The sequence below is a fragment of the Amblyomma mixtum genome, chromosome 2 (assembly GCF_055824585.1).
Source record: "Amblyomma mixtum isolate Tamu chromosome 2, ASM5582458v1, whole genome shotgun sequence".
Lineage (NCBI taxonomy): Eukaryota > Metazoa > Arthropoda > Arachnida > Ixodida > Ixodidae > Amblyomma > Amblyomma mixtum.
This window is the reverse complement of record NC_143013.1, coordinates 69,255,336-69,281,771: the sequence shown is the minus strand read 5'-3', so window position 1 is coordinate 69,281,771 and position 26,436 is coordinate 69,255,336. Positions and strand designations below refer to the sequence as shown.

The 26,436-nt window shown below is 43.6% G+C and overlaps 1 protein-coding gene across 1 annotated transcript in view; it reads right to left on the bottom strand.

Annotated features, from left to right (window-relative positions):
• Positions 1-17,211, bottom strand: part of LOC149359664 (sodium-coupled monocarboxylate transporter 1-like) — a 44,297-nt gene extending 27,086 nt beyond the window's left edge. The window contains exons 1-3 of the mRNA XM_089567724.1: positions 17,051-17,211; positions 10,233-11,289; positions 8,924-8,992 (exon numbers count right to left, since the gene is read on the bottom strand). Of these exons, the coding sequence (XP_089423850.1) occupies positions 8,924-8,992; positions 10,233-10,571 (408 nt within the window). The 5' untranslated portion in view covers positions 10,572-11,289; positions 17,051-17,211. The remainder of the gene's footprint in view (positions 1-8,923; positions 8,993-10,232; positions 11,290-17,050) is intronic.
• Between the last annotated feature and the right edge of the window lie 9,225 nt (positions 17,212-26,436).

The window sequence follows — 26,436 nt, the reverse complement described above, 5'->3', positions numbered from 1 at the left end:
TTTTAGCACTGAGGTGGAATCGAAACCACGTTTTTCCGGAGCATTCAGCCATAGAAGTTGAATGGAGTCAGTGCTTGGGGTACAAGCACTATCGTTTAGACGTGCGCTAGGACTCAGTATAGACTTACTATTGAGGTGTAGAATGTGCAAACGATCCCGTTAAGGAGTATAGATGACCACACCGGAAAACCAGTCACTGTAAAAAGTAGAAAACGTAGCGCAGGGAACAAAGGAAACTGGAGCTAGAAATATGTCGCATCGTACAAAACGGTCAGACTCAATCATTACAAACACGAGATAGCGTTAAAAAAGGTACGGAGAGGTAATACCCTCGGGAATATTTTTTGTTCACTTCCATGAGTTTGGGCAACTGAATAAATTTCAGTAAGAATGAGGAAGTACGCTATTTTCTGGTAAGGGAGTTTCAACGGGCATTTTTGAAATGCCATTTTTGGAGGAAACTTGGTTACGTTGAATAGGTAAATTTCCCTCTGTTGCACAGCTTTTAGTTCACATGCAGTGAAGAAACACTGCGAACAAACACAACTTGGCGTGTATTGAAAAGGTACCACTTCCTAATCAGACCGAAACAAAACCTGTATATGCCAGAAAATGACAAAGATATAAAATTTTGAGAGATTTTTTGTTCAAGAAATGTTAGAATTTTGAATTGCTGGTTACGCGAATATATTTCTCTCAGTATTGTTGCAGGAATGAATAAGCTTCTGTGTCAATGTAGACAATGTAGGAACTGCATGCCGGCTTTCGTCAAGATTCGCATACTAGGAAAAGGAGAAAAAACATTGATCGAAGAGAGATACTGGAAGTCTTTCACATTAGGCTACAAAGAGGTGACACGTGAGTCAATGCATCGTTTCTACACCTTGCGAATAAAGAATTTAGGCCACTGGAAAAGGGTTTGCGTGAATCGCAATGAGGGAAAGTTTTTCGCCTACACATAGGCTGCAGGGTAAGCGTGTTTAAGTTACGTTCCACGTGGGTGTTTTGGGCACAAATTATTATTTTTTTTATTTACAAATACTGCTGTCTCTGAGGAGAGACATAGCAGGAGTGGGTAAATACATTAGTAAAAACAAATAACATGGGTAGCATAGAGATAGATAATACAGAAGTATTAAAAACAGATCAACAGGTCAAATTGTCAAGCAACTGAACAACAAACTCTTCAATTGGCAGTAAACGAAATGAGCCGTCCAATCCATTCCAAATTTCAACAGTTAGAGGGAAAAAAGAACATTTAAAACAATCTATATGTGGTTTGAAGGGAACAATGTTTAATGGGTGGTTCCGTCGGGTTGCACGTGTGCTTGAGGACACAAATGTGAAGGGTGCCTGAATGCCAGATGACGTGTGAACGATCTTGTGCAGCATAATGATGCGTTCCCGTGTGCGCCTATGTTCTAAAGTTTGTAAAGATAAGCTGTGCATATGGGAAGAAGGTGAAAACTTGCGATCGTAGCGGCCGAAGATGAATCGTATTGCTTTCTTTTGAACTGATTCTAAGCGGTCAATGTCGCGCGCGTAATGAGGGGACCAGACCATTGAGGCGTACTCCAGGATGGGTCCAACTAGTGATTTGTAAGCAGTTAATTTACATTCCTTCGTGGCATTTTTTAACGTTCGTTTCAGATAGCCAAGTTTGCGAAGTGCTTTGCCAGATATGTTATTTATGTGAGCATTCCATTTTAAGTTATGCGAAAATATAACGCCCAGGTATATGAACTCGCTGACATGGGTTAAGCAATACACAGGAATTGTTTGATTACCTGGGTCTGCCATCAATAAAACATCAGTTGTTAGTCCAGGGCTGTCCTGTGCACTTTTTGCGAACGTGTTTACATTGGCGGTTACAATAAGTTGGTTCTGTTAAGTTGTTCATTGCTTGAAGGAAACCTTTGCCGTTAACTTCTGAATATTTAAGAAGTTAACAGCATATATCTGTTACGCTGAGACAGTTCCTTCAATACGTTTATTTCATCTCAGCTATTTTTGTTATTTGGTGCGGCGACATGAAGGACTGCCGCAAGAAAAATTAAAAAAAAATGCCGACGATTACGTTATTTCCGAATGCGAAATTTGAGCGCAGAACATCACCTGTTCCAGCTTTTCGATAGATTGAGGCAAAGAATTCGAGCAAGACATGTGTATACAATTACAGACAACTTGTTATTTTTCAGACATATTCCTTCATCAAGAAACACTCCGCTAACAGTTATTGTCATGAAGGAAGCTTTGTGGTCGGAGAAATAGATAAATATATGCTCGGCTTGCTGCGCCAATGCCTGATTCTCAGAGAAGAGGTCTATGCAAGTACTTTGCGAGGTTGTCACAGCCGTGGGAGGCGTTACGAGCAAGAGGAACGGGATGTTCTCCTACATGAGTGGTATGAAATTCCTGTTTGTTTTTAAATCTACATTGAAGTCCCCACTCACCCTGCCACCCTGGCAGGTGGCAGTTAATGGTTGATCGCGAGAGTTCGCTCACCGTTGTCACAGCTAACGCATACGGCTAGCCCACATCTCTCTCTCATCACCCCACGTACCTATAAGCGCGATTCAGGCGTCCACTGACACAGGGAGCCAGTTGCGCGAACTTCCTTTAATTAAAAATTATCGGAGAGTGAAATGTTCTTGACCCCAAAGCCAATGCACACAATAAACGCCGACGGCCTATGGCTTCAGCGTCTCGATTCTGGCACAACGTTGTCAATGCCAACGCATACAGCGCACATCTCTCACTACCGCCACGTAGCATAACGCACGATTGAGGTGTCCACTTTTCCAAGAGGGCAGTTATGCGCCTTTTCTCTGGTTCAGGTGTCCAACGAGATGTGTAAGACAGATAGGTCACCATTTCCTTTCCTCAAAAACCAATTACCCATTTTGCCCTCTGCTTTCCAAGCTCTCGCTCCATTGGTTTCTCAGCTTAAGGTGCGACTAAGGTGTCCACTACTGGTTACAACAGACAACGGCGACGACGATGCCGCGAAACGCAGAAACGGGCGCCAGAGCTGCGCTCTAAAACAAAATGAAGATACTTGCGGTAGTGCCGGGAACATCTTACCTGATCCAAGAGCGAGTGATGGGCCGTACAGCACAACGCCTAAGTAAAACAGCTGGAACACCAAATAAGAAGATTAACTTCGGCCGTTGGAGCGCACGTTTGTTCTGGGTGTCGGCGAACTTGGTATCTGATCTGTTCATAACGTGAAGTATCCATATTCTTGTAGTCTTTTCGATAAGCCTTCGTTGTGTTTTCACAAGAAAACGACACAGGAATGGCGCTGCCGGAAAGTGCAAGGTTAGCCCTAGTAACTTGCTCGTGGTATTCTAACCGTCATACTGCACAAAGTGAGAAAGAAAAGTAGTTTTAACGAAAATTCTCTCGCCACGAAACCACCGAGGAAATGCAATACCTTCAACTGTTCTGCGGAATGTGTACTAAAAGAACTTCAGCACTGGGGTCGCACCGAGACAACTTTTATGCTGAAAGTGTTTTTCCTCACTGAGCAATCCACACGCTTGCACTCATAACTCATTGTACACATCTGATACTACAGGAGGCAAGGTCACTGGAAATAGAAGACATTTATTTATTGTTCTTTTTTTCTTTCACGGCAAAGCAAAGCCTGACGATTGTGCTAACCGCACTCGTTTCTAGCCGCGACGAATTCGGCCTCTCTCTGTGAACAGGCTTGAATCTATTGTATAACGAGTGTTTTATAGCTCAGTAAGGTATGTTGACGGGCTAGTTGGTTTTTCATCTTGAAAGTCCTGTCCGCACCAAATGCACGATAGCCTAAGAAATCAGATTGGACGCCTTTTGGCTGCTGGCTTCCCCTCGGTAGTGTTGACTGCTGTCGCTGAAACCCTCCTCCAAAAAACAAAACGCTGCACCTGTCCAAAGAATCTTGAAGAAAGGGGCCCTGCGGTAAAACCGTAAGTCATGCCTCATGTGCACAAAGTGTCACACAATTTGAAGAACGTGGCTAACAGGCACAAGGTACCGCTCGTTTTTTCAGCCCCAAACAAGTTGAGCAAACTTATACTCCGGATTTGTGGCACTGAGCGCCCTGGGTGCAGCATAAAACATCAGCGCACCTTCATACGCTGCATGGAAGGAGTGGTGTACGAGATACCCCTGACCTGTGCATGATTTTAGTTTCGATACCTGGGCGCCGCCATGTTTGTTTTACTCGAGCGCCGCCTACCGCCGACGCCATCTTGGACTGATAACTTGCAGCCCGTGGGCTGCGGCAGAAGCAGCGTGCGATCTCTGAAAGTGTCATTCGCCCGTTTTATTCCTGCCAAGCCTAGAAATTTTGGGTGGGGGTTCGCCTCGTGTCCATCCTCGCGTGTGCTATGCCATTAGCTCCTGCAATAACCAACTGGGAGCAAGCGACCATTTCTCGACGCAGCGAACGATCAGCATCGGTGAGTGCCATGCTCGCAGTTCACGAGTGTAGTTTTTGTCGCCGGTTGCCTGTAGGGCAAATGCGGCACGGTGTTGCATGTCAGAAAAACGAAAGCAAAATGTGTTGAAACACAAGATCGCGGAGAGCAGTGAATATCTATTTTTTCGTGAACGCTTTCGCTGCCTGCTTGGACGTGGCAAGTGTGACAGTTTAGATGCTGATCTTGCGACAGAGTACCCCGTTACAAACTGAGCATTTTGGAAACAGCGAGTTGAAACGAATCCACTTCTGATGTTTAGAATGGTTGTTTGCGGAGATACGCGCGATGAAATTGAAATTCGGCCCCTCCTGCCGCTTGCGTAGGGCTGTTCGTACTACGAGCGATAGAAGCCAGTTGACTGATAGCAATTCGCCTTCTCCGCTCCCGCCAGTACTCACTGGTGCACAAATACCAGAAAATGTGCAATTACACGATCAAATAGGTTGGTACGCTAATGGAACGCTATTACCACTTACTGACAGGCAGAATCGCCGCACCTGTGTTGAGAATTCCAATCTCAATTAGGTCGGGGCACTGCTCAAGTCGCTGCGTTTGTTGTATCTCTGGCACGGTTATGCATAGTGTGGCTTTTTTTTTACAGTGCATTCGATGCGATTTCAGTCGAATAATTTATTCCAATGCATGGCAGCGTTTACCGTCCTGTGCATGCCGTGTATTTTTTTTTCATCTTACGTTGCCATGGCTGCACTTTTCCTCACTTTGCAGTTGGGTAAAAGTTCATGTCGCCGCTTCTATTCATGCTATGCTGTTCAAATTAAATTAGTATTTTTGCACTAACGATATGTTTTTCTTTTTTTCAGGTGGCGATCCCCACACCCTCCCGATATTGACGATCATGTGGGGCGGCGAAACGAAGTTGTGGCCAAATTTGTGAAGTACTCACATAGTGTACTGCTGAATTAAAAGAGCTCTGCCAAGACCGTCCAAATACTTGATCTCCTAAAATTATGCACAGAGTATAGTTTAGTAACCCACGCGCTGCGCTTCGTTCCGCGCCGGATATTAGGCACAGGCAGTGGGTTTGTTTCTGTCTGCATTTCGTTCACAAAATGCGCTAACGTTTGAGCTTTTTGTTGGCGCAAGTATTTTTTGTTCACCAACTACGTCCACTGCCAATGCAACTCGGCACCGGCGGAAAAGCGGTGAAGAAATGGACACCGCAGACGTGCTGAGACCTTCGCATAACATAGTGCGCGTACATACTGGCGGCGTTTGTTTTTTTCTACTTTCGTCGACTATTTCCGCAACGGACAATAAAACAATATGTCTAGAAGACGTTGGTGTTTCATACAACATTGCTGCTTTTGTTGTACAGACGCAAACACGCGCTTGACCGGTAGCTAAGCAGCCGCGGACGTTGCTCCGCGCGCCGGATTATCAGCCCAGGGGAGGACGGCAACAGTGGGGTGTCGCGCAGCGCACGTGTTTGAGAGTATTTCTCCATCTCCTGCCCGCTCCTCGTAAAATGGTGTATAGGGCAAACGGGGAGGTGCATCAACAAACGCCTTGGGAAACATGACAAAAAGGTAGTGAATAATAAAGATAAATACGCCACTTTGGTGAGCCACGTTAACGTGTGCAAGTGTGCACCTCGACTGGAAAAGGCGAGGATTCTGGGCAAAAGCAAGTTCAAGCAGGCGAGGCTTTTATTGGAAGCCTTTCACATAAAGAAAAAGGCAGCCTTGTGCGTGAGTGACACGTCAGTTAAGTTGTATGCGGCGGAGTACGAATTTCTGAGCAATAATGTTCGTGCTAGGCGATAAGGCACGTGGTGTGTAAATGTGGGCGTTGCCTGAGACTATAAATGTATCTGTTTTTTTTTTTTCGAGCAAGAAATAGTTGGAAGTTGGCGCCTGTCCGTTGTCTCCCCGTCACTTTTTGTGTCGTGAAATCATTTGCGCCTAGGTGGGTTTTTTTTTCCAAGTTTCAAGAGTGTTTTATAATCATATTCCTGTACAACTATCGCAGTATGTCGTAACGAGAAACTGTAGCCTTCACAAACCTGTTGCTGGCAGTACAGTTCTATCTCTCTGTGTCAGGGAATGGACACCCTGAACAATGCGCCCTTTTCTTCCAGAATATTCGGCTGGGCATAGCCACTGAAAACGTGCTCCCGTGACGGTAAAGGGCGACGGCAACGTCAGTATGTGGACAGCACACTTATTGCTGTTAGGTTTTTGAGCACAATAAGGCTCTGAGATTATAACATTTTTATCTTTTTTTTTCGTACGGTGAGCTTCTGAGTAACATAAGGACGAGTGCATTTAGTGATCAGCACGTTTGCCAAGAGAAGGCAAACATAGCAGGAGGCGGCAGAAAGTTAGGTGGGCGGATGAGATCAAGAAGTTTGCGGGGATGCGGTAGCTGCAACTGGCAAAGGACAGGGTTAATTGGAGAGACATGGTTGAAGCCTTTGCCCTGCAGTGGGCGTAGTTATGCTGATGATGGTGATGACGATATCTATTCTACCTTAGAGATTGCGCTATTTGGTACAGCAGAAAGAAATGACGACAAGATATCTGTCAAGTGTTCGAAAAAGTAGCGTGGGTAGTCTCGTCGTATTGAGAAGCGTTCACATTTTTAAAAAGGAAACAGAGCGAGGTATGCTGAAACTTAAATACACAGTTGTCTTCCATGACAAACACGCACCGTCATATTTTTAATGAGTAAAGATACTGAATGGGCTGCGTACCATACCATATCTCGAAAACGTGACCAAATCAAGCTAAAATTTCTTTATTGCACTGCTACCTTTGCGCACCGAAAGTCGTGCTTATCACCTCTGAGACCTAATTTAACGGCTGAAATGTTTTGTGGAGCAGGACCGCTACTTCATGCTACTTCATTATTTTAGCGTCTTTAGGTTACTACTGATTTTTAACATATTTTGATACTGTCTCTACGCAAATCCATTCGCTAAACAGCTCAGCCCTTCTGGTACCTGTAATGCGCTCGTCAGATGGGCTGAGAACAAAACCCAACGGATGGTACTTCCTTATTTCGTTCCCTTAGCACTACCCTTAATGATACTGAAGGCTTATGTAGACCGACAAATGCTGCGAACTCGTCCTATATTTTGCTGGCTGCCTGCCTATGTATCTCAATGACACATTTATCTAGCTCCACAATTGTTCAAAGCTCAGAATGCGCTGTTCAAGCCGGGAATTCCTGTCGCAGTATGAGCCTTGCAGTGCGATCAGGACGACATCCAGCACAGTGCAGACGTGCTATGGTTGCGCATGTTTTTCTCTCAATATTTTAACTTAGAAGAAAGGTTACAGATACCGTACACTTGCCGACTGAAATCTTTTGCTCTTTTAGGGCAGCAGGCCATTCGCCTTCTACAGCCAGCTCAAAGTCGGCCTATCTTTCAGTAAGGGAGGCAATTCCACAGCCGCTAAAATTCACAGGTGTAACCGTGATTTACTAAGCTTTACGGAATCAAAAGAGAACACACAAAAACCTTATGCTGCGCAAAAAGGAGTGTTCTAAAGGACACAAGAAGGTGGAACACATATTCGTGTTCAAGAAATAAAGGCGGACAATTTTTTACCTTAGTTGGCGAATGTTTCTTATGTTCCTTCCCACTTTGGTGCTATTTTCATGCCATCTGTGGGTCCTCAGATACCTCTTATTTTGTAGAAACAAGTATAAGAAAATTGAACCAGCATTAACCAGTTTTATGTAAAATTTCATAATTCGCTGGAGACAGAAGGCTCATTAATGGAATACGTAACTTTCAATGTGCCTGCTTACCATGAACTCATTTTGCACACCGTGCTTTTGATATATTCGCATATAACTTTGCTACTGGATCTTGAACCCTATTTTTGGTAGTGACCGTAGAGCCTTAAATGAAGTCTTGAATGGATAGAAGCAAACTTTTGCCGCAGTGAGCGCAGTTTTGACGTCATCATGTTGAGAATTCACGCTACAGGGCCTAAAATTAGGCGCAGTAGACTCAGATATTTTGCACAGAATCTTTCTTACCAGTCTGTGAATGCGCATCTGGGATTACAAACGGCACTTTGACTTTATTTCAGGGGTTGTCTTAGCTCGGTCGCCCAAAATTATTTTCTTGATCAACATCAGATATATTTATTGTAATCGCAAAAGCTACATTTCTGAGGTTTATTTATATAGGCTAAAATATTTGGAAAAGATGAAAACAAGCCGTTTTTCAGAACAATATTCCAGTATGCCTGGTGCTGAATTTTATTACTGCTTGCTTCACAGCTGGAAAGAGTGTATACCATCACAACTTCTTTACATTTTTATGTGCTTCACATTGTAATTAGAAAGCTGCCGACGGTTGCGTGTTCTCTTTACTGTAGCTCACAGAAAGTCTCAGCCAGCTGGATAGCACTCAGCGTGTCTTGTTTCGTGAGGCGCTATAAATAAACGGTGCGAAACAAACCGGCACTTACGGTTTGCGCAATGTACAGGATGGATCCAATGTTTCTTACAGCCTTGGACATGAACCTCTTCTCCAAGTACTGAAACGAGTATTTAGTCATTTTATACGCAGTGGTACTTGTTTTACTTTTTATCAGTGCAATAATACAAGCCTATAGCATTTTTCATCAGCTGGAACTACGTTTCCTGCGGTGATATGTTTCTGTGCACTATTAGTTTTGACAAGGACCTTAATTATTGTATGCGCAGTGGGTTCTTTAGTGAATGTTACGGCTATTAAACATCCTGTACGCTGTTGACACTCGGTTGAAAGTGATAAAGCATACCAAACTCGTGTCGGTCGGAAGGGTGCGTCCGGTGAAGCTTCACCAAAAAAAAACTTGGCCGAAGTCTAAATTAAGATTACATAGCAACAGTCGTTTCAATCAAAGTGAGTGCCTTGTTAAGGATCTAGTAAGAACGTTGTAAGCCTCCTACGAAGCCTGTACAAGGTGTGAAGGCAAAAAGGACTTGTATTTTCTAAAAGGGTTTTCGTGGAAAATGTTGCCAAAGCTATCTCGGATATCGCAGGCTGACTAAGTTATTTATTCAAGCTAGTGCGTGCAGTCAGCCACCCTTGGCCCACTGATAATATTAAACATCGAAAAAGAAGATGTGCCCAAGAAACGTTGTACAGATGGGAGGCCTCTAGCATGAACTAATTTGGGATATATATTGACCTTTTAAAAATGTGGACAAGTTTGGTACCTTTCCGCTCTACAATTTTGGGCACCGTAACTGGGGCACCTGAAAGTAATTTATATCAGGTACGCATAGTAATGCAGACAAGCATGCTGGCAGCAGTGCACACCTTTCCATATTTTGTTTCTGAAGAGGCTGAACAGAAATCGTGAACAGGGCTGACATACATATTGGGGCTTTCGTCTCACGTAGGCTGGATGTATAGGTGATTCTCATTAAAAAACAGAAAAGTCATTTTACACGAAACAGCGAATTCTCTTCTTTTTGCAATAGGTGTGAAAATCTTTCTTGATTGTTATATGCCCAGATGGTAATTACTTATTAAACAGGACCAAGTGGGCTTTGCTCTCTTATGTATGGAGTAATCATTTCTTCAATGCTCACACTGAGTTTCCTTCCCTATTGGAGCTAGCTGTTCAACGTCGTCTTTATACGTTTTCAGAAGAAAAAACAAAAATAACATCCTTTCAATGATGTCCTTTAAGGGAGTAGGGGTATACTGTTCAGGAGTTAGCAGTAAGCTGTAAAGGGAAATATCATGTCACTACTGAACAAGAGAAGGAAAAAAAAGATAAATACCTCGTTAATGCTCCTGATTTCCATTTTGTAGTACATGGGCATAAAAATGAAAGCAGCCATGAGAATGGCCAGGGTGGTAGATATGGCCCCGGACCACAACGTAGAACCACGCACGAACACTTCCGAGGGCAGTCCGAGGACGGCAGCGGTGGACAGAAAACTGGCCATCATAGACATAGCAACTGGGAGCCAGCCAAGTTCCTTATTTGCTGTCAGGAACTGCTTGTTCGATTGCCTTAGGCGATCGCGCCAAGCGATGAAAATACCGATGCCAGCCGACAAAACTAGAAACGCGGTCAGCACCACGTAGTCCACTACTGTGAATGTGGGCGCCGCCATTGTCGTCCACTCGGCAATGCGTATCCGTATCTAGCTCCTGCTTTCTTCTCTCTACTAGGTCGCGTTCGTTACGAACGAGGTGTTCTGGTCTTGTTGACGTCCGCTCCACTTGCAAAGTCACTTTTTCTCTGGCATAAGAGCCCGTGACGCTGGTGGGTAGCATTTGCAGCAAATCGTTTCATATCCTAAAATGCTGTCTTTTTGAAGGGCCATGGACGCCATTCTTCAAAAATCAGGTTTGCTATGTTCCTTCGTCATTTCTTATCTACAGTCGGTTGCCTTTCCTAGCTTACCATTGTTTTGGCATGAAGCAATCTCCAAGCGCCCTCTTCCCCGGCTACGACGAAACGTATCAACACTCATTGATATATATCGACCAACCTTTGCTCTTGCCGTCTTCTAAGCACAGCCGTTCCAGATCTCTCAGCTGTTCTGTGTTCACAACAGCTCAGCGAATTACAGAGACAACCTTGAAGTCTCTCTGCGCTCTTATCGCTTTCTGCAGCTTTCACAGTGCGCGAACAATCCCAGGTTGTCGTCATCTGCTTAGCACCCGGTTTATCTAGTACTCTATCCCGGACGCAACGTAGAGGTTTTTCCTTCCTTCATTTGCATACGAAGTTACCGGTGAGTTTCACTCTGCCAGTTCCGTTTTCTGAGTGCCAGGATTTTCCGGCTGACGTAGGCCTCTCACTTTCAGTAAATTATTGCAGACCCCCTGAAAAAAAGCACCAAATAAGAAAAGGGATTTCGGCAAGACCACATCATGATGCGAAACGCCTAGAAATCGTACAGCATTTGAAAGCGCCATAAAGATAAGTGCGTCTTTATGATTGCCGCGACACACCTGCCATTGTCAGAGCATACTTTATAGGCTTTCAAAAACAATGAAGCAAGAAATTCATCAATGCTGCAACAATGGCTATGGACTTCATTTGCAAAAGTTATTCAAAGGTTTGCCAGTGCCTTGGAAGCTTTACGGATTGACATGTCACGAATTCGTGGCGCGAAATATTTGCTTCAGTTTACGCAACTTCTCCGAGTTGTGTTGAAGACCCACGATTATTCCCGATTAAATCGTAGAAGTAGTCGCTTTTGATTACACTGAGGCGTGTATTTTTCATTTCTAGCAAACACAAGTATTTTGAGACCTTACGGCAGTTTTTTTTTTTTTTGGCCTGTTGCTTTGAAATGGGATTTTATATGGCTTCTTCTTCTGATCTCTACTTCACGCATTCGTTTTGCTAACTGCACAGAAATTAAGCCTTCTGTTGCCTTTTGTCGCGGTCTTTCTCGTCATTGCTGTTGGTAGCCACATTAGACGACTAAATCTTTCCTTAGTTATAATTGTGGTCCCTCATGCAGTAACTCATGGGGAAAAGATGGTATAAAGGATAGCCTTTCAAGCATGAACTTGAACGGAAAGGAGAGAGGAAAACTGAGTCAGCTGACCGAGGTTTGGAAACAAGAATGGGAATTGTCTGGACCATTGTGCCATCACTTGGTGTGACTTTTAAAGGCCTTTGCTCTCGAAGAACGCAAGTGTGTGAAGGGGAAAATGGAAGGACTGGTTGAAAGAATAAAGTGTTATGGTAGTGTCCGATGTTTTGTACCTTTTTTTTTCCACAAGATGGCCAATGGTTACAGCAATGAGGCTTCCCTCTTCCCTACCCTTTACAGGTGTGTTTTTCGGGCAACACTGGCGTTCTAGACTAAGTAAGTTTACTTTACCATAATGGTCTAGCAATTGTTTGTGTACTAATAATCTCTAAGAGCATAAGGAGGAACGTCTGCATAGGCATGGGTTTCGTTTCTTCCTCAACAAAGTACCGCGGATGCCTACTGCCTACAGCCGCATATTCGCGACCAGACACAAATAATCAAGGTATTAACCAAGGACAAGCGTTTAAAACTGCTAGTAAGGAGTGAGACAATGCTCACGTAACAGTTTTCTTCTCATCTTCCTCAAACAGTTCTCATGAAATGAGACAGGAGGACTAATACATCTGCACCCGCTTAATGTTCTGACAGCTTTCTTACACTACTCCCCTAAACTTTTACTAGAAAGCGCTGGTTACTGAGAACCTATCGGCATTAAGAGCTATATTGAAACTCCATGCGAAAACGCGTTCAAAACGTATATTTGGTATGTTGTGATTAGCGTTTAGGTAAAGCGTTTAGGGTCTTTTTTTGGGCATCATTGCAATGTAGCAGCTACAGAGCTCGTATAAAGAGCTTCTTTAACCTCTCTTGCACGGAGGCCGCTGCGGTGGCTCAGTGGTTATGGCGCTCGGCTGCTGACCCAAAAGACGCGAGTTCGATCCCCGCCGCGGTGGTCGAATTTCGACGGAAGCGAAATTCTAGAGGCCCGTGTAGTGGGCAATATCAGCGAACGTTAAAGAACCCCAGGTGGTCGAAATTTCCGGAGCCCGTTACTAAGGCGTCCCTCATAGCATGAATCGCTTTGGGACGTTAAACCCTCATAAACTATAACAAACCATACTAACCTCTGATGCACGGGTTGGTGTAAAGTTAATAAAGAAATACATACTATTGTTAAAAATACGGAACGTCTAGTGTTAAAGCACTGCCTTTTTTCTTGAACGTCATTTACCAGTGTCAGATCTTTTGTGCTTGTCATTAAGACATCTACACTGAACACAACCAAATCCGCAGCCGTATCGCTCGGTTGAAATACTTCAGAAGCAACTTACCATAACATCTACGGTATAACCTCACCAAATATCTGAAGCGACAAAAGCTTCAAGGAGCCATTTTCTACATCCATAAAATTGTTGCAGGCAATTACGAAGCGCTAGACTTGTCGGTATTGTTTGTTTCTAATCGCGAACATTTTCTGAAGTATTCGTTTTCCGAACCATTCCACTCGTAGGCGTTTGGCACTGAAGAGCTCGCCTTATCACCACAACATGCATACCTGCTGCACCAGTTCACTCCCATCGCGCAATGCACCTGTGACACAAAGGGTGCCTAGATTTAGGTTAACATGAAGAGCTTTCGTGGCAATAAAAGCTGGAGGTACCTAAACTTCTTGGATGGAGAACGCATACAGACGCCATGTAGCCTTACGTCTTACTCTTGGCGATTGCATGAATATCTCCCGAATGGATCCTCATTGTATTGACCATTTATTGATTTTATTGGTTGATTTTACTTTTACATTTAAAGAAAATGTTGGAAATTGAAGCAAAACTGCATAAAGCAGCTTGAAAGGCCCCGAGTCCCAGTGCAATGGCAGCAGCAGAGGAAACACATGCACAGTTTCTTATACACTGTTAACAGATAAAATGAGTCAGCTTAATAAGTTAAACAACCTGATAAATTTAACACAAACTTAATAAATTAAACAACCATTGATCCCACACACATTGGAAGACATTGGTATATGATTTTTTGGGTGTTCCACAACCATGTGTAACAAACAACGTATACATAGAGAAACCTTTTGCAGAAATTGCTCAATAGGGAAATAAATAATCCAATGAAAATGTGTATGTTGAGCGCAAGAGCTTATAAGTTTCTTAAAGTCGGTTAGTGAGAGATTAAAGATGTTTATGCGTTGCGCGAGGTATGAATTCAGTAGCCTCGGAAGTGTATTATACAGCATGTGATGTCCATAGTTCGAGAAAGAGAAACATTATAGATTTCTGGAGAACGAGTGATGTGAGAGAGAGCCAAACTCAATTTTCGACATACTGCTACGGTCACAGCACAAAAAAAAATGGTATATGGGGAACCCATGGCGCCTAGTTTACTGTATTGCTATACTAAGAACACGAACAATAACATGTTGTGCCAGCAATTATTGCGCTAACAGTACACGCGCCTAAACTGATGGATTCGGCAGAAGATTCCTAAATGAGGTTCACAAGATTTCAGCTATAAATGACACGTAATCCTTGAAGCATGTTGAGCATGTTGACAGCACCTAAGATAAGTCCGAATGTATTGTGTGCCATTGTCACATTCAGGTGGCCTCGAACAATAATGAGATGACTTAATGGAGCCTTAAACAATGTCCAGTGCAAAAAGGAGAGAGGGTAGCCTGCGTACACTAGAAACGATGCTACGAATATGCCTTTATTTCTTTCAAAACTGTTCATTTTTCGAAGTTTAAAGAAGTACCCATGTTTTATGTGCGCTTAAGGAGCTTCTACAAAGCGCTGAATGAATTGTAGGTGCGGATATCGAATAAAAAAGAAGAAAAAAGCTCCCGCTGGAGACGTTCCAACTTACCGGCCTCGGCGGCCTTGACCGAAGGTATACGTCACCGAACGAGGAAAGGAGCATTTATACGTAACGAGCTGAAAACAAGCGCAAAAACCAAATTGGACACCGCAGGGCAACTCGAACTAGACAAGTAGAGAGATTGGTTATCTGAAGGTAGCATCTCTGAATGTCTCGACTGGGTCATAAACGTCGAACTGTACCACTCCACGTAGCTGATGGAATAGCCTCTCAAGTGCATGAGCTAATCGTCGCGAAGCGGCTATATGTATTAAGAACTAAAAAAAGGTTATCAAATACGGTTAAAAAAAAACACTGCTCCGATAGCAATAAAGCTCGAGAATATTGAAAGTGCTTGAAGAAAACAGTTTAGACGAAATCGTATAAATTAAAAACATATATCCTCACGCCAGAGAATAAATGCGCCGATTGACTCATGACGGCATTGCTTTGGTAATAGCTCACATTAGAAGCATCACCTAAAAGCAATCCACAGAGGTTATGTCAGCAGACGAGAATGCTGGAAAAGCTTCCTAATGCTATTAATACCAATAATATTATTAACGAACAATTAAAACTCAACGTGTATCAAACGCAAGCAGTCATGAGATGCCACAGCCATTTTATAGCGGCTTGGCTTAATTTTTTAATGTTGCACGAGAAAATTTTCATGGCTTTTCTTTTGTCTGTAGAAGATCCGGTACATAATTTTTTACATGTTCTCGCTTGAAGTTGTCTTTTTATGTTTGTTTCATATTCCGCTGCCTTTTGCGTTTGTCGTATTTTATACTCCGAAATTTGTGTCGTCGCAAATAGCAGGGGTTTTGCTTTTCTGCGAATTGCAATATCTACGCTAATAAAATCCCTCATTAAACTTGCAGCATAGTTAAGTATAATCATCACCGAATAATAGCAGCAATGAATACTGAACGTACTATTTATTTTTGCTCATGTTTTATGCATTTAAGGTTATTGCTTGCGTAATGAGCGCACTCGCATAAGGAATTAAACCTGCAGTCACGCTGTGAAAAAGTACAATTTAATTTTCCCTCACGTAATGCTAGCAGTGTTTCTTTTGATAGCCGACGAAACTACGCAGTACCCGAAAGCGCTGTCTATCGACAGTTTAGACTGCTAAACCTCACAGTGAAGTAAGGACAGCCAGAAGGAATGTTTCGCGAGGAATCCGAGAACAAGTCTAAACCACGGCTGGTCACAAAAGCTTTCTCCGATTGATGTGCCACAAAAATGATTGTCGCAGCTTGTTGCGGTTAGCTGTGGCGTTGAATGGCGTGAACTCTGCATGAGTGAACTCTAGTGGTGCTTTCGTTAGAATGCATTATACATCGTGCAGAGCTCAGCAACCGCTTTAGAGAGCACTTTTCGTTTTAATTAAAATCGGAGTCGTACCGGAATAAATATTTCTGCTACGAGCAACAGATTTGCACCATTTTTTACGGCTTCAATTTTTTTTTTTTTTCAGAATACTCCACCTCCAAGATTTTCGGATATCTGCGGGACAAAAAGTGTGTTGATTGTGCGAGTAAACTCGGTAATTTGTTACATCTGTATTTACACTTATTCATTTATTAGTGCCTTAAATGCCATGCAGGGGAATTACATTAGGGGTAGGCATACATGCAATTCAATTAGCTCTTCGATGAATGCTTTGAAGCCTTCAGAGGAAGGATGGATCATAATTAAGGTGGGCAGACTACTCTGACCCAGTGATGTCTGGGCGAAGTACAATCCGAGATGCGCAGGCGTGGAAGCTCGAGTAGGAGGGACGGCTTTCGGATATTTCACATCAAAATAAAAGGGGACGTGCCGAGGTGATAGCGGAATTATCCAAAACTGAATAATAGAACTTGTGAAAAAGAATGTGTGGTTCTTTTTCAGAAGGATTCAGAACTGGCGGTAGTTAGGTTTGGTTTAAACGCAGCAGTGCTTGTATGATACGAGTAATCTCAACACATAAATTTTTGGGGGGCCACACTGTGCCGCAGCCGGTGTGGAACGCGCGTCTACGAACCAACCACACACAGCCGTCACTTGTACGCAACCCTTGTCCCCCAACTCATGGAACAACAAGGTGCAGCCACAGAAGGTTCGGGCGAAATAGGCAGATGCAGAGCTGGTTAGATGCCATTTATTTGTTATTATCACGCTTAAACGAAAAGGCACTACACAGATGAATCTTCAATTTGCAGAAAAGCAAGCAAGGGGTTCACCTTAGTCGTCGGTCGTCCCACGACTCACGGGTAAGGGTGGTGACCCGGAGCAGGCGAAGCGGACTTCTCGGCGGTCCGTGGCGGGAGAGACGTCTTCCCGCGCGATCGCTGTGTTTCATACCTCGCAGGTAATTGTTCAGGATTGCAATGGTGTGCTCTGCCCTCAGCCTGTGTTCCCCAACGTTCCCCTTATGTGAGCGGCCAGCACGCCACAGCGGCGTCTCGGTGGCATCCAGAAACGGGAGAGAGTGTGCCCTCTCCCGCTCTCTGGAGGCTCGCACGCGTCGACTCGTGACATTCGCGCGCGTGCCGCTGGCTGGTAGAGGATATAGGGCACGCCTGTACCTCGCATATCTTACCGCGCGGCTTTGGACGGACTCAGTGGCCTTAAAATTAGCTGTTCAGAGTTTCAGATAGCACGTGCATATACTAGTTTAGGTCTGACAAGAGCTGAATAGGCGGACAGTTTTACAGCAGGCGGAGAACTTCGCAGTTTCAGATAAATGAAGACATGGTTAGCTTCAATGGTTACGTTCATAAAATGGGAGGTCCAACAGAGGTCGTGTGTCAGGCTAAGTCCTGACCGTAAGATGTTCCCTGCGTCACTTTCTGTCTCTTAGGACGCTTGAGCGGCCACTGGCCTTTTTTAGAACTTTTGCGCGAATGCTCCGGTCTTTCCACTTATGATATAAAAACAATTTTTAGTTGTAAAGAAAGATAATTGTATTGAATGGGGGTTCGCGTACTAGTGAAAGCGGCGATACAGTTCACCAAACAGCTGAGCGGACGGCAGCAAAATCACAGTCAGTCTAGACAGCCAGAGAGCTGGAGCCACGCGCCGGCACTTCGTCGTCAACTTCTTCGTCTGCTAACAAGGCAACATGAGGCGCGTTCATCATAGTTGAGGCGCGTTCATTGTAATTCACTACAGTATTTAAATTTCAACGGTAGGGTTGGTAATAGCATTTCTGGGCACGAGTGGAGTGAGTAAAAGCGAAGCGCGTAAAATATTTTGTTTGACACGCCTGCCTTCGCGTAGTTTTCTGGAGAAATTAGTGCACCAAAAAAGGGCCTGCTTTAGCAGCTTGGAAAACATTTTTTGGAGAACACGTTTGCAAAACATTTTCTGGCTACAGAAGATGTTTATGAAGAATTGGCGCTCTAAATAAAACCAATAAACGGCGAAAATGACGCCAATTAGAACATCAATAGCTCCCAGTCTGGCAAAACGGAAGCATATTTTCCATATTTGTGGGTCGTGCATATTTGGTTACGTATCGAAAATTTCGGGTTTGCTACTTTTATTCGAAGTTTTCAATACCTGAGCATTACAGTGCAAAGAAAGTTTTGAAAAGTTCATAGGTTGCGAACAGTTTTGCGAATTCGGTCACAGACTTGATCACGAGCACGAAAACGTCCTCAGCACTGCCGCACTTTGGTCTGCCATATTTTACTCTATTAGTCGAAGAGTCTCTCTGATGCTGTCCACATAATAATGGAAATAAGAAAGACTCTTGTACAAGCAGAATAAAGCACTCGTTTCATTCGCAGCTCCCTAGAAGGGGTTGCCAAGCAGCGTATCAATCAGGGTGAGATGTTCTTCGAATCTCGCGGTTGTATCTCTGTCTCCAAATGTAAGGCGTGGTGCCCTCGGAGAACCTGCTTTCTTTCTCGGCTCCCAACAACCACGTAAGGTAGGTCTGGCGTCGGCGTGGGTCCGGTTATCACTGAAGCAGAGAAGCAGACAATGCGCGCCATATATTGGGCCATTTTCTACTGAAAACTCTAAAAATTACGAAAGAAGCATTACGAAAGAAACGTTAGGAAAATTTACATCAGAGTTGTGTTCAGCAAACAAGAAAAACGTTTGCCACACTATAGCTCCGAGCAAAATTCAAAGAAGCGCCAGCGGAAACAGAGCAGCTTTGTTACGCGAACCCTTTGAACACTCTGCCATTGCCCTAGCATTACGCGCTACGTGTTCTAACTGGTAACTCTCATGCTGCGTGTTCGGAAAACTCATCTCCGTTAGCCTTCGTCCTTTCGTTCTGCATAGCACATGTTTCAAATGGCAGCGAAAAGCAGGTGAGTGCTATAGAGCGTCGTAGAGAGAAAGCAGCGAGTGACGCAGAGTGACCTTCCCGGCATGAAAAGGAGAAGCGGCTGAACACGGCGGCACGTAACGGACCAAAAACAACGAAGGAAGCCGAACGCACTGCACAGCTAAAAGCAGCTCCGTGTGGCGGCTCCTCAAACAGCGAAAGCATGCGTAAATGCCAACCGCACTCCAGGTTCGAAGGACATCAGCGAGCGGAGACGGGGCTCGTAAACAGCCAAGGGCATTCGCCAGTACCTGTGTTTCTACCACTATTTATGTAGAATATACTACGCCTTTCTTGAAAAGCGTTAGATTCCCACATGCCCTCTTGCCGGCTAGATTTGTTTGACATTAACAGTTACATTGAGGTTCTTCTCTGGAACAAATTTCGTCGGTATTTGCTCCATATTACGTCGCAGCCAACAAATACTGATTCGTCGCCTGAGCGATGAGAATGCTTTCTGGTGACAAAAAGTGTGCGCTGATGATGAACGGTGCTTTTCGATCATATGATCGCTGCAATTACTGGTTCATATAACATTAAAGCAACAGTCTACTGGCTATTATCAACTAAATATTTCGCTCGCCAATCGAAAGCTCCTTTCCTTACTGAACGAATACTTGGCTGGGGCTCTGAGAAATGCACCAGAATAATTTAAATGATTTTCCCCCTTGGTACTCTCGCTGCTTCACAGGGGGCAGTGTCTGTGAATCGTAACATCAGAGTCACGAAATATGATCGGTACAGTGACTTTATGCAAGCTTGTGGACACGTTGAAGGCCGTAAACTGAACGCGACGCGTTGGCGGCGTGCAGTCGAAATGATAATTGCGACTTCAACAGTAATGCTGTTTTTTAACCTAAACTATAGCGCATTAGGGTAATTTATCAAACACTCCATCGTACCAGAAGCCTGGAGAAACGCTAACATTATCTTAATTCACAAGAAACGAGACGTCAATGACAGGAAAAATTACACACCGATCACCTTGCTCTCCGTTGCCTACAAGATATTTACTAGGTAATCGCAAATACGATAAGGACAACGCTAGACTTCAATCACCTAAATGATCAGGCAGGCTTTTGTAAAAAATACTCGACAATAGACCATATTCACACTATCAATTAGGTGATAAAAAAATCCGCACAATATAACTAGCCCTATATGTAGCCTTCACTGATTACGAGAAAGCATTTGACTTAGTGGAAACCTCAGCTGTCATGCAGGCAATGCGTAACCAAGGTGGTGAACAGTCTTATGTAAAAATACTGGAAGATATCCATAACGACTGCAGAGCTACAATAGTCCTTCATAAAGTAAGTGATAAAATTCCAATAAGGAAAGGTGCAGGCAGGGAGATGCGATCTCACCAATGCTATTCACCGCCTTTTTATTGGAGGCGTTCCGAGGTCTGCATTGGAACAGCTGTGGATAAGAGTTAGTGAAGAATACGTAACTAATTTACGATTCGCTGATGACATTGCCTTGCTAAGTCCCCCAGTAGATGAGCTGAAAAATATGATCATTGAGTTAGACAGGTAAGGCAGAACGGTACGTCTTAAAATCAAACATGCAAAAAACCAAATTAATGTTCAACAGTCTCGCAAAACAGAAGCAGTTCACAATTAGTAGCGAGGTGCTGGAAGTGGTAAAGGAATATGTCCGCTTACTGCAGATTGGGGCCGCTGATCCAGATCATGAGAGGGAAAAAACTAGAAGAATAAGAATGGGGTGGAGTGCCGATGGTACGTTCTCTAAGATCATTAATGGTAGTTGACCAATATCCCTTAAGAGAAAACTATACAACAGCTGTATCTCACCGGTGCTCACCTAAGGGGCAAGAACGTAGAGGCTAACGAAAATGGTTCAGCTTAAGTTAAGGACAACGCAGCGAGCTAAGGAAGAAATATGATAGGTGCAACGTTAAGAGACCGGGAGCGGGCAGAGTTGGTGAGGGAATAAACGTTGGTTAATGACATTTTACTCGAAATTAAGAGGAATAAATAGGCTTGGGCACGGCATGTAATTCGAAGGCAGGATAACCACTAGTCCTTATGGGTAACGAAGTGGATTAAAAGAGAATGCATGTGTAGAAGGGGGCGGCAGAAAGTTACATGGTTGGATGAGGTTAAGAAGTTTGCGGGGATACCGTGTTCGCAGCTGGCAAAGGACAGGGGTAAATGAAGAGACATGAGAGAGGTCTCTGCCCGGCAGTGGGCGTAATCAGGCTTATGTTGATGATGATAAAACAATAACAACAAAATAATTCTGGTGATATCTAAAATGAAGATGCTAGATGGCAGCCTATATATAGCTTGCGTACACAACCATATATTTGTAGCACCATGGCTTATGATGCGGATTTAGGGCCCTCTTCAGAATGAGTGGACAACTAAACATGAACGCCATAATTAAATCAAGCTGTGACGTCATAGCATCGTAATCTTTGGTGGGAAAAAATCTTCGAATGTCGCGAAGTTCAGAGCGACCAACGACACACGAGAAGGAAGAATAAAAAAAGAAACGGCGGGTGCAGGTACAGTGTGCAAGATGTTAGGCCACCAAAAGGTTCACCTATCTGTCTTCCTGTCCGAAAGGCACAGTTATGGGTATAGTTCGAACTCATAAAATAGACAATGGCGCAAAATTTTTCATAAAGGTCATCATTCGTGCCTTGAAAATCACAACATACAAGTCTTGGAGTAGCGGCCCAGCAAGAAGTTGCTGAATTAATCCCACGAGACAAATTTAACACGCTCGAGAACGAGCTAACTGCCTGCAATGCATAAATTTCTTAAGAGTGCTGCAAATAGCGCTACACTTTCCCAGTAAAATTAGTCCTGCCTTCTGGAAAACATGGAAGACAGACATTTTTATCAACACAGTTAAGGCTGTGTCGACCCAATGAAATATAAAATCATGCGCTCACAGAAAAAGCAAGAAGTTACGGGAAAATGAACAATTACGATAAGTTAGCTTGCCGTCATAGGAAACGTTCAAGCAAGCACTTGATGCAAGAAGTCGTCTACCCAGAAGGATTTTAATAAAAGAACTCACCTCAATAAAGCCTTTTCTGTGCCTAACACACAGATATATATAGCTTCTGAGCAGGTGAATTCTTACATAGCGAGCAGATCATGAAATCCAAGATAAATCTCTCTCGTCTCAGGCTGTTTTGTGCCTCCTCTGAGGAAGCGAGATCTTACACAGGAAGCAGACCATGACATTTGAGATACAACATTCTCTTCTCTCATCTATAATATAACATTGCAGTATGACGTCATCATGATATCTACAAAATTCAAACTATAAAAAATATTTTCTATTCCCGGTTTTAGTACACAATAACGTATAATCACAGCATATGCTCAAGGTATCATTCGCTTCGTGTTTGCAAGAGACAGGAATAAAGATTTATTTGATCATAGCGTTTCTCATCATGAACGCGCATAAATATGACCCATTGTTTCACTAAGTAGTCAGGACAAAAAGCGCAGTAATTTAATCGTCCTGCAACTGGCAGGAAGTTAACAGAATTCACCACGAAACATGCGCTTTCGTACAAACAAGCAAGCTATCATCACAAAGTGACATCTCACACCTCCAACACAGGCGTTTTAAGACATCTTTCTGGCTGCTGTATTCATTCCCGACGTATAGCATTAGCCGCAACTATACAACATAACACGGCGCCGCTGTGCACTAAGGCATGACTTTCTTTACAAATTTAAAATATAAGTTCGTGCATAACCGCGAGTTCTCCCCTGATTTTTGCCAGCATAGGGCAAGATCTACCAAAACGTGACCGTATTGTTATACTCGTCTCCAACAGTAGACTGTCCCTTTATAGCGGGAACTTCCAATTTGTACGAAACGGACAGAGCGGTAGAGAGGGGCGGTGCAGAACAGTGATCATAGACACTTTTTTTGCTTCATAAGATTATCGAAATTAGGGGAGCCTCCATTTTAAGAGCAAGCCTAATCCGCCTTTCAAAGCTTTTAGTAAAGCTTTTTTTGTGCGCAAGTGTTGTCTCTTTAACGTTAAATTGTTCTCGTGAAGCATTGTTGTGTCTAAGCATTGTTCCTTCGAAACTTCATTTTTGTTTAAATGGAATGCCAATCACAAACATAGAGTCGCAAACAACATGCGTGGACGCGAGGAAGACGACGAAAGGCTCCGGACACTAGAAGGGTCAAAGAAGAAACCTCCTTGTCGCATCTCTGCGCTGACACTGGCATATTGCACTCTGTGCTCGGAAAATGTGAGTTCTCATTCCATCGGGGGCCTTTCTTGTAAATTCATCACAAGAAACAAGCATGTTTTGGGCAAAATGGCGACGGGCGAAAAGTGTTGATATGAGTGCTTTCTCGGTCGGAAAATGCAGCTAACGAAGAGCAGCGTAAGTAAGCTGCAAGCTGGTGTTAAAAGTGTCGTTGAACGAAAAATTCTTGTACATATCGTTCGCCTTCTGGCGGTTCCAGCTTGACGGCCTCGAAACGAACTGAAGCCGCCTGTACAGTTTCATGTCATAATAATCGAGAGAAATCTGACGCTGCCCTTTGCAGGGGGGGCCGAAAATACTACTTCTCTCAGCAGCGCAAAGTACGCCGATTTCAACACGCTTTCGCTTTAAAACGTCCTTCCTTTTGCGACCAGCTTTGGCAGGGTGACGACAGTTGCTCTTGTGGCTCCCGGAGAAACTAAAAAATTTGCGAATATAATAAAAGTCATATTAAGTCCCAGGGAAGTACAACGCCTCTGAGCAACCTCACAATTCATGCTATCGCAAACTCATCATCGCATCGATTTACCGGTGGAAATATGAAGAGTGGCAAGAAATTTTGTCTACGTGCGCCGCTGATGCACAGAATATCGCCTAGATTACCAAGTGTTCCATCAGTCGATTTGTGAAAGCTGTGCTCTCACTGTCAACAGAACGTTCCAAGCCAGCGGTGGTATTGGAAAAAAATTCAATATTGTACGCAGTCCTGCCCGACTATCGATCTACCCCGTGGTGCTCAGCGTGCCTAGCTTCGCAGCGCACTTAACACCTTTATTAGGCGGCATGGCTTGAGTGTGGATAAAGTCAACATCACTGAGAGCGCGCACTAAAAATCTTAAGGAAACAAAGCGCATACGTGCTTTTTTTTTTTCAAGGCAAGCTAGCATTTATGTTTGCTCTGGAGGAAATAAAAAGGTCTTCCAATTATTACAGTTAAGCTAAAACTAAATGTAATACTTCGTGCTGTTCTATCTTGTAGCATCGCGCGGCGACAACTCCGTAACTTCGAAGTGAATCAGTGCGCGGGAAAGGAATCCCGTGCTCAAACAGCTGTTTCAGTTAATCTACTCCATCCTAGCAAAACGGCGCTTCCATGGTGACTGTCTCTTACTGTTACATACATCCCCACGTTACTTTGATTTTCACGTTTTTTTTTTTAGAATAAATCAGACTACGTAAGTGTCACCACTTCAAGAAGTGCCTCTAGTGTCTCTAACTGGAGCCTAAGGTAATACATCTGGAACCCATTAACGGCGGTTGAATTGCTGAAAATTTTTGATTTTTAAATTTTTTTTATTTTCAGCTGTCTGGATTACTACCATGCTTCGCCTGCTAGGCACGTCTGTACTGCTGCTCCACATCGCAAGCAGCCATTGCGCCATGGCTCAAACGTGAGAGAAAAAATTTTGAGATTATGAATCTTTCTCTGCGCTACTTCCTGGCCTAAGTGCTGAATAATTCTCCGCATTTCATTATCATGACCAAAAAAGCCCTTGTTGACATTCCTTGCTGTTGGTACGAAGTAAATGCCTATTCTTTTAAGCGATCTCCTCAGTGCGTTAGGAGAGACGGCATTTTATTGTCGGTTCCATAGAAGTGCTCGTAAGCAATGACAAAATCCTGAGCACAAGTTCCTTTCATCATCGTTAATGAAATCTACATCGTCCTTTCACTTTTTCAATCTTCACCACATGATCTTAGAAGCAGATGCCAACCCCACTGTCACCCCTCTGCAAAATACGTTTTGTTATTTTTTAGGCACTCCGAGCACTGCGACTCTAAATCTTGCAACGATACCTGCAGCCTGCAGTTTAAAAGCTGGAAAGAAATCAAAGTACTTGGCAGGTGCGAAAATAACGAGTGCCACTGCTATCAACGCTCAGGTACGTGCTTAAGATGTCTGTACTCGTGGTGTTGTCTGTTCTTTAACCTTTGCGCTGGTAGGGCACATAGGTTTGAAAGAGTTATTCTACTTTGTTCACAGTACATGAACCAATGTTCGAAAAAATGCTTAGTTGCCAAATGCTTGTAAAACAGCAGGTGAAGTGCAGTCATTTTGGTTGCAATAAATTGGGCTTGATCCTTCTCATTGATCACCCAGCCTTGTCAACAATATTTTTCAATACACTCATTGCAAACCTTCTTGCTTTTAATGATCTTCCTTCCCTGCAGTATTCCTAAATAAAAAATAATGACTGCCTTAACGTATTTGGCAAATAGAAGGTGTATGAGAAGAGGGTTGCGTAGGGTCGAGTAATGCTGCGTCAGAATATACGCAAGGCTCTAAAAATATGGTCCATCATGCCAATTATCGCTGACAACAGAAAAAGGAGAATTTGTATGTCTTCTTCAGGGTTTGTAGATCTGTGTCTCTCCACCGGCCATGAATCTGTGTGGCTACAATCCTTAATGACTGGTTGTCATTTTATATATTTCACACTTATCCGCCTACGATTGATACAACAAAAAGCACGCGGCATTCGCTGTACGTTCCCTCGCGCAACCGCATTGCAATTTATTACGTCATATTTTCACATATTTTCTTCAGTTGCAAAGTTAAACTGCGCTGAACAATTAGACGTCCTTGGACACCACAGGCATGAGCTTTTTTACGGTTTAATTGCGTTCTTCGTTGTTCTTTTCATTACTATATTGTTCTGATAAAGACCCAGAATGGTTTCTGCCATATTTATGTTCGTTCCTATGGCCATCACGATCAGCAGTAGCCCTTGAGAAGTCGGGCAGGGTGATGGCAGTATATCCCACTGTTCCGCCGTTGTTAACCTCACTGAATATCGCCCTTCTATCTTGTACAAAAAAGTATAAGCACCATAAAAGGTAATGAAATGGAGCGAAAGGACGATTAATATGCTACGAAATTTCTGTCGGTTCTACTCTTGAAGAACAATCCAACGAAGCAGAAGACCGCCTAGGCAGGAGAGCAAATAAGTCGCATCGCAAATGGCGAACGGATTCTGCTGCCTCGGCAGTATAAACAGGAGTG